General features: G+C 43.5%; 2 protein-coding genes across 2 annotated transcripts in view; both read right to left on the bottom strand.

Moving 5' to 3' along the window:
- Positions 1–4,561, bottom strand: part of mta2 (metastasis associated 1 family, member 2) — a 28,825-nt gene extending 24,264 nt beyond the window's left edge. The window contains exon 1 of the mRNA XM_005945412.2: positions 4,164–4,561. Within this exon, the coding sequence (XP_005945474.1) occupies positions 4,164–4,191 (28 nt within the window). The 5' untranslated portion in view covers positions 4,192–4,561. The remainder of the gene's footprint in view (positions 1–4,163) is intronic.
- A 491-nt stretch (positions 4,562–5,052) lies between these two features.
- The window catches only part of eml3 (EMAP like 3), a gene marked incomplete in the record, with an annotated part of 34,589 nt that continues 27,223 nt past the window's right edge, over positions 5,053–12,418 (bottom strand). The window contains 7 exon segments of the mRNA XM_042213356.1: positions 5,053–6,000; positions 6,224–6,354; positions 6,457–6,555; positions 6,646–6,733; positions 8,631–8,728; positions 8,950–9,097; positions 11,760–11,798. Coding sequence (XP_042069290.1) covers positions 5,794–6,000; positions 6,224–6,354; positions 6,457–6,555; positions 6,646–6,733; positions 8,631–8,728; positions 8,950–9,097; positions 11,760–11,798 — 810 coding nt within the window.

Below are 12,418 nucleotides of genomic sequence, written 5' to 3'. Positions count from 1 at the left end.
AGAGACAAGCGCTCTGTTTAATTTTGGACAACAGTGATCAAATGAAGGCCAGGTTTGATCATTTCCTTGGTTTGGTCGATTGCGCAAAATTGGGTGAAATATCATATCTTGATAAGGTGAACCTACAGAGCCTGTCAAAATGCGCCAAGCTGTTGGACTTTGTGAGACTTGAGGCGGATCTCATCGGACTGTATAGCTCACAAACAAAGAGAAATGAATGTAAATCTCCTAGACGGCTTCTCAACTTTTTAGCCCACAAGGATCTCATTCAGTCTGTTCCTGAGGCAACACAGTTGCTTCAGCTGGTCAGTCTCAGCACTGAAAAGAAATAAGACGTACAGTTGGAGCAGGACTGTTCCTCCCTGGCAGTGATCTCCACTGAGGTGGACTTTTAAAGTTGAAACAAGACGAGGAGGACTTCTACAAAAGGAACGAACATTTTTGTCCAGAAGGATCAGCGCAGGGACTCCATTTATAAAAATATGACCACAATAACTTTGTTTTTTAATGTTTGTCACATGGGGTACAGTTAGTATGTGTAAAGAATGCTGATATGAGATATGAAACATAACCCATTAACTGCTGCCGATGAAATGGGAGAGAGGACTGGCTCAACTCAAGGCAGCAGCAGCTGCTGGTGGTGGTGGAAGAAAACTAAATGAATGTTAAAAAAAAGAAAAAAAAGAAATTCATGTTACGAAATGCTACTGCCAACAAGTCTGAAGCAACACTGACAACTGTTTCATAAAATAAAAATAACATCAAATGGCCATAAGAGCAGCAGTTGCGTGGCAGGACAGTGGTAACTGCCTCAGACAACTGGAGTGGAAGCAGGAAGTTGCCCATACTAGCTGCCGGTGCCACGAATTGAGCCAGCCCTTGCTGTCAAATGATGAATAATCTATTCTGTTGGGTTCATATATTTCTAAATCTGATTCTGATGAAGGCAGTGCCTCACCAGCCCTGAACCTCACTGCACATCATCTCTCCTTCAAGCTCGGGTCCTCTTACAGAGCCCTGGGAGTTTGAGGGTCCTGCGCAGTGTCTACGCTGTTCCTAGGACTGCACTCTTCTGGACAGAGATCTCAGATGTTGTTCCTGGGATCCGCTGGAGCCACTCGCCTAGCTGCGGGGTCACTGCACTGAGTGCTACAATTACCACTGGGACCACTGTTTTCTTGTCTCATCCTGGACTGTGGTACTGACACTCATTAGTCCCCGACCTCCTTCCTGTCGCTTGGCAGTCTCAGAGTGCTGGACTTGGGGTGAAACCCTCCATGCATGGTCAGGAGCTTCCTCATCTTGATGTCAGTGGCTTCTGTCTCCTCCTTTGGCCAGCTTATTATCCCAGCAGGGTACCTGATCACAGGCAGGGTGTAGCACAGATCTTGTTTTTACCGTTTAGCTGACTCCTCAGGACTTTCCTGACCCTCTGCAGGTATTTGGTGGTTACAGCTTTCCTAGCGACCTCTTCATGGTTCCAATTTGCCAGTGGGATCTCCAGGTACTTGTAGCTGTCCTCCATGTCTGCAATGTTGCCTTCTTATAGTTTGATTCCCTCAGGTCTGACTACCTTCCCTCTCTTTGTTATCATCCCACCTCACTTCTCCAGTCTGAATGACTGGAGACGCAACGACCTTATTCACTGTTCATGAATCCATGTCCTTCAGCCACATGCTGAGGAAAGCAAAGTTCTGACATATAAAAAGCTGAAGTGAAACAAAAACAATGAAAAGTGTCACTGCAACCACCGTTAGTGCTTTTATTACTCCATTCTCCCGTTTCCTGTAAACTTTGCTCCCTTCTCTATTCCACTTGTCAACATTCAGTAATTCCAATCCAGATTGTGTATGTGAACAGATACATGTGGGACCATAAAACCAGCTTAATACAGAGACAGACAACCATTCACAGCTACGGCCAGTTTAGAATCACCGAGTGGGTAACTCGGTGCCTGGAGAGAACCCACACACAAAGGCCCCAGCTGGCTCGATCAATTCACCAGATGCAAAATATTATAAAGCCTCAGTGACATGAAAAACTGAACTTTGTAGTTTTTAAATACAACTGTACAGGCGTTTATTTTTACCCTATAATTGATTTAAAATACACATAATGATGCATTTAATAGTCTTTGCTAATGAAAAATCCTGTTCCTGGGTTTATGGCTCATTGATGTAGCACTATGTGGCATCACACTATGGCCTTTATTTCCCTGCACAAACTTGGTCTAGCAAGGTGGCTGGGACAGGTCCAGCAGCTCTTCCAACCCCTCTACAGTCCAACCACAAAGTGATGGAAGCACATTTCTCAATGTGTAAGATATAAAATGTATGACACAGTATTGTAACAGAAAAAAATTCTTATCCAGAGGAAAGAAAACTTAATCTTTGTTCACAATATTTACCACTGAATTTTCTGACAATTTTCCATATACCGTAACCCTTTATCAATAATTCTCTTTAGCTAATGCATGACTAGTGCCAAGCTTTGCCTTCTGATGCTTTATCTCTTCTATAAATTCCAATAATTAGCTCCAAACAATAGGTTTCTCTAGGAACCCACCTTACAAAATGACTACAATTTCCTAGCTGATATTTCTAAATTGACTGTCCTTCCACATAGCGCTATGTTGCTCTCAACAAAAATGAAACCCTGCACACCTCTGCACAAATAGTAGCTACAATAGCAGGGATCCTAAAGCCGAAACGTCAAGTGTTTTAGCAGCAACATACGTGGATCCATGAAACTGCACTGCTGAGGTCAGTCATACACACAGAGCACGGAGTGCGGGTTAGTGATAAGAAGTTAATGGGGGGAAAACAAAAAACACTTTAACTGTTCAAGCATTAAGCGCAGAAATATGCAGCATGTTTTGCAGAGCATAGTTTAATCGCTATGACCCAAATACCCCACACACTCGTGAGACTGCGATTAGCCTTCCCCCCACTCAAGATTTTCAGGGCACCCGTAGCTAGCACCGTCTCCGAGGCTTAGCACTGAAAAGGTTGCACAATCAATACTGAAACCCAGAATCAACTGTCCTGATGATCCGACTGGAAAACTAACAGTAGAGAACAGCAGCTTGATTTGTATGAACCATAGTTTAGTTTCTTTTCTGACGCCTGCAAAGCAACCTCCAGTCAACTGCGTCTTATAAATGCCTGCCACTGGTGTCGCGGGGGGCTGCGAAAGATGATATTAATGACTAATTACCTGATTAATACCACCGACATACCAGTTTCCTTTGCAGCCATGTAGCACTGATGAAACATTTTTTAACAAACGAGAACTTAACGAGTTATTACCACTCAACTTGGTACAAATTCAGTCGTTCACTTGCAGGTGTTCCAATATAACTGTTCACAGTCTGTAAACTAAATTCTTAACACAATTTTAACTAAGCTCGGATAGCACCGCTACTACGCCAAGCTAACAGGACTTAGCAGCCAGAATTAGCACATCTAGTGATATGGCGGAGGCGATAATGAAATTAACCTACCAGCCTGACACAGCTAGCAGAGCGGTGTTAGCAAGCCATCACAGACGTCACCAAATTTAGCTAGATGCTTACTTCTCAACCGCCAGCAGCTAATGCTAACTAGCATTGTGTTCATTTTGAGGACGTTATCAAATCTATAGACTACACGTCAGAGAATTGGACAATTTACTGTTATTTCGCTTATCTATAACCAACACATATCTTTGGATCTCCTGGATCCAGCTGGCTGGATGGATTTGTATAAATACAAACTTTCAGAACCGGTTCATGCTGTGCGACGGCCGCCCTGTGGTACGGTACTATGATGGCGTGAACTAACTGGGATATAACACAGATCGGTTCTAAAAGTTGAACTTTAAAACAAATATACACTGATCAATGTATGGTATTATTACAGTCCGAACACAGAAGCAGCTATACTTGGCTACAGCTGTGTGGAAACCAAATCAATGTGAAGTTATTTACGTCTGTCTGTAAGCTAAGTCATACTACATTGTTTCGGCAGATCTGACTGTCTTGATGAAAGCCCGGAGTCGCGCAGCGTACGCTAGCGTTAGCTAGCTGCTAACAGCAGAGACAGCTAGCGGCTAGTTAGCCAGCTCCCAGTAGAAGCGAACAATCACGTTGAAGGGGTGTCTTAAAAATGTAAACCATTCCTTACCTCCCACTCGGTACATGTTGGCCGCCATTCTCTCGTAACCTTTATCAGAAGCAGTCCCAGGGTATTCCCCGCTTGGGTAGAAACAGGTCGATGGGAGTCTATTTTATTCCTTCATTTATCGTCAACACCCCCGCCGCGAAACAAAGCCGGCTCTGGGTACAACAAGAGAGCAGTGGCGGGTAAAAAGTTGAAAGTTTCCGTTGGCGACGCTCCGGCAATTATCTCCAAAAATAGAAGTTTTTATTTTCTCTCTCTGGCGACCTTCCTCTCCTCTTCTTCACTCACTTATTCACATACAGCTAGCCTGTCTCTTACTCCACTCTTCCTCCCATCCTCCGCTCCCAGCTTCATCCTCCTCTTCTTCACCTCCGCTCAGTTCAGCGCGCGCGCACACACACAGACACACACACACACACACACAGCCCCCCCTCCCTCCCTCGTGTACAAATCGTCAACTTCGGATTTTGTCGACAATCACCGACGTCTCACAGTCAACTTGTTCACCGGCGCTGGTTTAGTGACACGGACGGCCTGTTTATGAAAAGTACGACATGCTAAACTTACTTTACTGCTTGTAGCTTACAAAGTGTCTCAAGATGCTTACCGGAAACAAACGCTTATTTACAAGATTTACACACAAACACAGGCTTTAATATCGCAAATTCAGAGAATATACAGACGAGTCAGTGTAATGATGGCAGCAGATATGCCCCAAATAGGTCAAATTCTGAACGGACGGAAGCTGTTAAAAATGAGATACAAGTATAAAAAACAGTTTAAAAATAGAGTGAAAAAGCACTAATGTATGTGTTTTTCTTGTGCTGGTAGTGCAATAGATGGCAGTGTTGGAGAGCATATCAGTTTACTGAAGTATCACACCTAAAGGCAGTTAATGATTCAATTCATTTTATTCAATTAATTTTATATTTTCCACCTTAAACCATGGACCTTTAACTGCCTCCCAACCGGAGGGCACCGCAGACTTTACTGCCGTCTTCAGTCCTAGGTGTTCTCACCTGAGACCTGTTATTTAGGAAAGCACTCACAGGTTCTGGAGTGGCACTGCCCACTAGTGACACTTCACACACAACACACCTCGGAGTCTTCTCTCATTTATTTGGAGCTGAGCTGATACGACATCACAGTATTGCCGACGTACATTTAAATACATAAAAAACTGCACTAAAGTAATCATTTTCAAGTGTACTGATCTACTGTTAGACAAATGAATGAATACGAGATGCTGAGTTGATTTTAATGGGACAGGCCTGTCACAGTCTAAGCATATAAAAAGTTGAGATGTTAACCAAACCTTGTTTAAAACATGTATAAAATCACGTGCACGGGCAGTGCAGCACTGTTCTGCACCAGCAAACAAGAACGGTTCTCACCACATACACAACAGAATGACAAGGATTCTGTCTTATGGGAAACATCACACACACTGTCCAGTTTCACAAGGATTTGAAGCATAACATTAACATGGATGTTCCTCCCGAAGAGGATGTTCTGCCTGAAACTAGCAGCAGTGTCAGTCCAGAGGACAGAACGAGCCCATAACTCACTTCGATGCCTCTGCGGCTGTAAGAAAACAGCCCGCTTTCCCTCACTCTTACAAGCAGCCGTCTCCTTAGCTGGTCGCAGGTTCTGGAGAGCTGGTAGAGGTGGATGAGGCCGAGGCCAGTCTTTCACGGCTGTTACCCACCCCCCCTCCAATCACCTTCCACTGAAGGATGCAAGTGTCCTTCCCGCCAATGGAGAGCAGGTGAGAGTCACTGTGAGTGAAGCAGACGTTGGTGACGTGGCTGCCGTGGCCCTCGTACTTGTGGCTCGGTGCCTGAAGAGAAAAGAAGCAGGTCCACTTCGGATCAGAGCAGAGGAAGGCCCATCATATCCCACTTCCTCCTCCTCCCCCCTCATTGTCTTTCCAGAGTAGGATAAACACCTTTCTACAAGGTTCCTACTGTTAATGCTGAATCTGAATGTCCCACAACTCTAGTGACTCTTAAAGCTGGCTGACTTTTACCATTTGATTCTTATTTAAATAAGAAAATAGTTACCTTGAGTTTAGGACAGGGGTACTGGAACAGATGAACCTTACAGAAATCATCAGCCACAGCCACCATCTTCTCGTTGTGAGAGCGACACAGCGCGTTGATGTCTGTGCCGTCAGAGCCTTCCAGCCACACACCTGAACACCACAGTACCACACTCATCAGTCTGATTGCATAAAAGAACCCCATGAAGTTAATGCAATACTAAAGGAGGATAACAGCATTTTGGAGTTTCTCACCCATCACATGGAAGCCTAGCACACAGGTATAAGAGGCCCATTCTCTGTCTTTGCTCTCAAAGCGGTTCCTAAGCAGCTTACATCCTGCTGCTATGTCCCCTGTTAAAACACAGAGTCACTAAGCTGAAGAACGTACTGCATGGCATTCCTATAGCAGCACTGAAAGCACAGTGCTGGATGTTCACTTACAGTAAAGGATCTCATAGTCGCCTGAATTTGACATGATGTACTTCCCATCTTTGGACCAGTCCAGGTGAGTGATGAAGCTGGAGTGGCCCTGATCCAACAGATAAGCAGACAGAGTGTCTCACATTAGCTAAAGAAAGCAAGCTTTTATTGTGCATTTCCTTCACCATCAGAAAACTCCACAATAATTAATCTCCGTGTTTGCAAGCTCCATACCACACATTGCATATGAAAGATTTCCAGGTCATTAAAAGTGAAGTTAATGTTCAACTGCATTTAAACGGCATTCTTTCTAATGGCTAGCATGAGTATAATAATAACAAATTACAATAGTCCAGCCTAAAAGTAACAAATACATGAACTATTCTTAAAGATGTCAGATAGCATACTTCTAAGATTTTCAGGGCCGAGTACAATAACCTCAGTTTGATCTGAATTAAGAAGCAGAAAGTTAGCGGCCATCCAGGTCTTTATGTCTTTAAGACATTCCTGCAGTTTAACTCATTGGTGTGTGTTATCTGGCTTCATGGACAGATAGAGCTGGGTGTCATCAGCATAGCAGTGTAAATGTATGCTATGTCTTCTAATGATGCTGCCTAAGGGAAGCATGTATAATGTAAACAGAATTGGTCCTAGCACTGAACCCTGTGGAACTCCATAATTAACCTCAGTGTGTGAAGAGGACTCTCCATTTACATGCACAAACTGGAGTCTATTAGATAGATATGATACAAACCACTTACAAGAGGCGTGTAAGACTGCGACTCTGCTTCCTGGTCCCATCTCTGCATAGTCACATTTTGGGGGGTTTAATAAATTTGTCCAGATTTCTAGAAATGAGAGCTGCTCCATCCAAAGTGGACATGTCTCTCCTAACAAGACCAGGTTTTCCTGGAAAGCTTCCCAATTATCTATAAAGCCCACGTGGTTTTTTGGACAGCCACTAATTTAAGGAGAACATGTGGCTAAACACGTCACTCCTGGTCTGATTGGGGAGGGGACCAGAGAAAACGACAGCGTCCGACATTGCTTTGGCAAAGTTACACACCCATTTAATATTAATGTTAGTGACCTCTGACTGATGTAACCGGGGACCTTTACTGCCGACATGAACTATAATTTTATGGGATTTGCCCTTTCAGCCAGCAGTTTCACTACAGGGGCCGGTGCCTTTAGCTTCACATGTCTTATAAATGAATCGCTGATAACCAGACTCTGTTTCTCGGTGGGTGTATGGCCGAGTGGGGAAAAACCATTAGAGACATGGACAGGTTTGTAGTGTCCTGGATGCTTCTTAGGGCTACGCTTCCTCCTCACCATCGCCCAAACATTCTGTGTAGCTGTGTAGCAGACAGAGAATGACCAGCTTCATCTTAGACATCACTTTATACTCCTCTGAATGAAGGATTACAGTCTCAGTAGCTATTAGTCATCTGATTAAGTGACAACGAAGTCTGCACATATCTGTTCCATTTATTTATTTGTAATGTGAATCTGAGTATTTATTAGAGCGTTTTTAGCTTTTTTGTCCGTGGAGTGTTTTTAATCTGAGGGCTTGAACTTGCAGTTTTAGTGAGCACTCGCTCTTCTCTCTGGGAATATTTTCCAGTGTCTGTTGAAATGGTTGCCTGCTCATTTAACTGCACAACAAAACTAGCCGAGGGCATCAATAAAAGAACCTGAACAGGATCACATTCAGGGGTAGGTTAGCTAACAGGAAGTTAGCTGTTCTGACCGGAGAAGTACATCACTGCACCAACCCTCAGCAGCAAGATTAATGCTTGAGAGTTAACAAAGGTAACGGTCATTCTACGGACCAGTGTGATGTGTAATAATATGTGGACGACAATGGAACTCTGCACACAAGATTTATTGACAAGAAGGAAACTACAGCACCACAGCAGGCTCATATTGGATGGAGATGTGCTGCGCTGTTAACCAAGAAGAAAAAACCCAAGTGAAATAAAATAATTTAAAGTTTAACTCACGTTACATTTTCCAAAGCGGGTGTAACGCCTGCCACTCTCTGTCACACTGTAGATGTAGATGAAGTTGTCATGTGATCCTACAGCTAGGAAGCTGCCATCTGAAAAACAGACTCACAGAGTCAAAGAGGATCCCCACTCTGAAACTTTGCTACATCCCACCCTGTGAACAACAGTTTTAAGCTTTAACTCAAAGTTTGCTGCATGTTTTTTGTGTGAAGAAGGTCATTAATGCCAAATCCATGACCACATGGTTGGATGTGAGCACCACCCTAATCTGTCACATCTACAGTTAATATAGGAGGAGGAGTTACTGACTGACCTGGTGAATATCTCATGACAGACAGCTGCTCATTCCCGTCAGTGGATTCAGAAACGACCTCCCTGGTCAGCAGGTCAAGGACCATCCACCTGTCGGTGTTACAGGGGGTGGAGGAGGAGACAGGTGGAGAGTCAGAGAAAAGAACAGACTGGAATGCTCACGGCTAAATTCTCCATCTTTTCTTCTTCTTTTGCTGTACAGGAAGCCACAGATCAATTCTTTCTTTTAGTTTGTAGCAAAAGTTTCGTTATGTGTTGTTTGTGCCTTTATATTTCTGCGGGTTTGTCGTATGATTAATAAAGAAGTGTATCCATACTGATGCAGTCCCGATCAAAGGTTTAAGATCACTTGAAAAATGGTTAAAAAAAACAAACATATTTTGCACAGTTGGATCTAAACAAGTTCCCAAGTCGAGCTTCAACATGCAACAAGAAGAAATGGGAGTGAGACAACACTTTGGTGAGCATGTAGTTTATTAAAAACAACATTAAACTGAAACAGGCTGTTTTACAGTTTAGTTTAAGACCACACCCACAAAAATACCTGTAAACCCCCCAAAACACAAATCAGAGTTCCAAACATGAACTCAGGAACGTTTCTCCGAGTGGTGAAGACGGCCGCACGAAGCGATCTACTGTCTGGGACTGTCGTCCATTTTTGGAAACTTCCCTTATTATCCATCCCCAAAGGCTCTCAACTGGACTTAGATCAGAGCACATGCAGGACGGTCCAAAAGAGTGATGTTATTCTCCTGGAAGAGGTCCCTTGTCCTTCATGGCGTTGTGTACTGTAGCGCTGTCCTGTTCAAACCACCCGTTACCACCCCACTCAGTAATGAGGACGCTCTCTGCAACATCTGGACAGAGCCAGCAGCTGTTTGACGCCCCTGCACCTCCTGAAGCTCCGTTGTTCCACTGAAGGAAAAAGCACCCCAGACCATTATGGCGCCCCCTCCACTGTGGCGCGTAGAAAACATCTCAGGCAGGATCTGCTTGTCATGCTGGTAACGTTGGAAACCATCAGGACCATCAAGGTTACATTTTTGTTCTCATCAGAGAATTCTTCCACCTTTCAATGTCCCATGCTTGGTGCTCTCTTGCAAAGTCCAAACAGTCGCTGTGGCGTCTGATGGTTACGGGCTGCAGTCGGCACCAGTAACGCCCTTAATTTGGGTCCAGGATCGTCCAGTGTTTTGATGGACAGCCAACTGGATCCTCCGGCTCAGTGCTGGTGACGTTTCTTGGGGTCTTCCATTTGACTTTTTTCTTCCATAACCCTCAGGATCATTTAAGAAATTCCAACTATCTGTGTCCGACCTCAGCAGTGATGGCGCTCTGCTTATGCAGTTCAACAACCCGACTACGTTCAAAACACGAACGTCTTTTTGCCTTTGCCATCAGAACATCCTGACAGTGTGACAGAAAATGAGAATGAATCCACACTTCTGCACAGATTTGGCCTTTTAAAGGCACGTGGTCCTAAACCTTTGATCAGCTGTAAAACAGCCTGTCTCACTTTAAGCGCTGTTTTCAGTAAACTGCACGCTCAGCAAAATGTTTTGTCTCACTCTCGTTTCTTCTTGTTGCATGTTGAAGCTCTACGTGGAACCTTGTTAAGATCCAAACATGCAAAATGTGATTTTTTTGCCTTTTTTCAAGTGGTCTCAAACTTTTGATCAGGACTGTATTCTAATAAATATTTGTAATGAAGAATTAGGGAAACGGATAAATGATTACCTATTAATCCATATCCTCATTAACTTACTAACCATTTTCAACATTGCTGTACAATCACTCCACACACTGGGCACCACAACATTAAAGAGCCACAGAGTGTTGATGGGGCACAGTCCAGCTGTCCGGCTGTAGAGTCGATGAAGACCGGGCTTCTTTGACGGTGCTTTGAGGGGAGTCGTTGGATTGTCATGAAGCATAACGAGGAAATCAAGTTTATGGTTTATGAAATATAAAACACTGATCTCTCCTCTGTTGTTTCAAACTGCTTTTCTCTGTCGAAGATGTGTTTTAGATCGACTGCAGTGTTGGTGATAAACAAATGCTTTCAAGTCCAGTTTGGTATCCAGAAAAATGTATTCCATCTCTTTTTTTAAATGTTTTTCTTGATAACAAAGACGGATCCAGTCAACTAAAATGATCAGATGCTGATTTGTTTCGAGTTATTTGTGAATTCTGTGCTCGATAAAGCTCTGTTCTTCTCACGTCACTTCTTGACATATACAAGCTGCTGCTCCCGCCCATTGACTCTAATAACCCAGTACGGCTAGAGGCAGAATGGGTATGAACCCAGCTGAGCTGCAACACTGTTGACAGCTAACGACCTACGACATTTGGGCTGTTACTGCAAAAAACCCAGCACACCCCAGGCCGTCACTCTGCTTCTGCTTCTACCCTTCACACAGGAGTAGCACGAGACATTCAGATGACGGAAGCGTAGGAAGATATCACTCTAGAATTATGTTTAGAGATACACACACTTCTCGCTGATAAAAAAACTTAAAGGAATCATCGTTCTGATAGCTTGTACAGATGATAGAATGCTATATATTGTCTAGGTCATCAAAGAATGAAGGTTGGAACTACCAGGATGCTCCATATAATTCTGGAAGGTGGTGCAATCGTGCTCAACAGTCCAGCTTGTGTTCCTCGGTGTTCGCACTATTGTCCCAGTGCTACTTACTCGAGATAGTCATGGGCATCACAAAGTGCAGGGGGATCATGGTAACTCGCTTCTGGGAGAGCTCGGAGAAGGTCACCCACTTTTACAATGTCTTACAATGGGGGCTATTATACCTTAAGGTATTTTAATATGTGCGTCTCATCTACATGGCCCTGTGAAACACACACACACAGACACAAAGGAAAACAAATGAAAGCCACAAGTGTACAGGTGTTGCAGTTTAACAGCATATTTGAGAGTAATTTTAAAATTCCATTATTTATCTAATAATGAATTTTAATCCATTATCAGAGGCCAGAAGAGGACTCGAATAATGGATTAGAGGCCTACTAGGGACAATACTACTAACACAGTAAAACTGTTTCTCAGCATTATTGACGGGTCTTTGCCTACCTTACAATATAAAGTGCCTTGAGGTAACTGTTGTTGTGATTTGGCGCACCATATTAAAAATACATAAGTATAAATGCCCTAAAACATTTAAATGTCTGACCTCTGAGAGCAGTTTCTCGGTACAGACCTGATATCTGATGCACAGCTTCTCATATACACGACAATAGCTGAACGTGCACACACATTAATGCTTGAACAAATATACACACATATATCTTCTGAAAGGACACAGACATGTCTTTAATTTTTTCAGTGTGTTTAAAATTGTGAAACTTCCGTCATCTGAATGCTCGACACGTGTGAGGTGAAGCAGAAGCAGTAACAGATGTTGGGTTAGCTTCAACATTGATCAGCTGTCATACATGCCCTGGCTATGGGG

This window comes from Haplochromis burtoni, unplaced genomic scaffold (genome assembly GCF_018398535.1).
Source record: "Haplochromis burtoni strain Fernald_Lab_line unplaced genomic scaffold, NCSU_Asbu1 Contig_438, whole genome shotgun sequence".
In the NCBI taxonomy this organism is placed as follows: domain Eukaryota; kingdom Metazoa; phylum Chordata; class Actinopteri; order Cichliformes; family Cichlidae; genus Haplochromis; species Haplochromis burtoni.
Note: the sequence above shows the minus strand (reverse complement) of the source record. Positions and strands in the feature narration are given on the sequence as shown.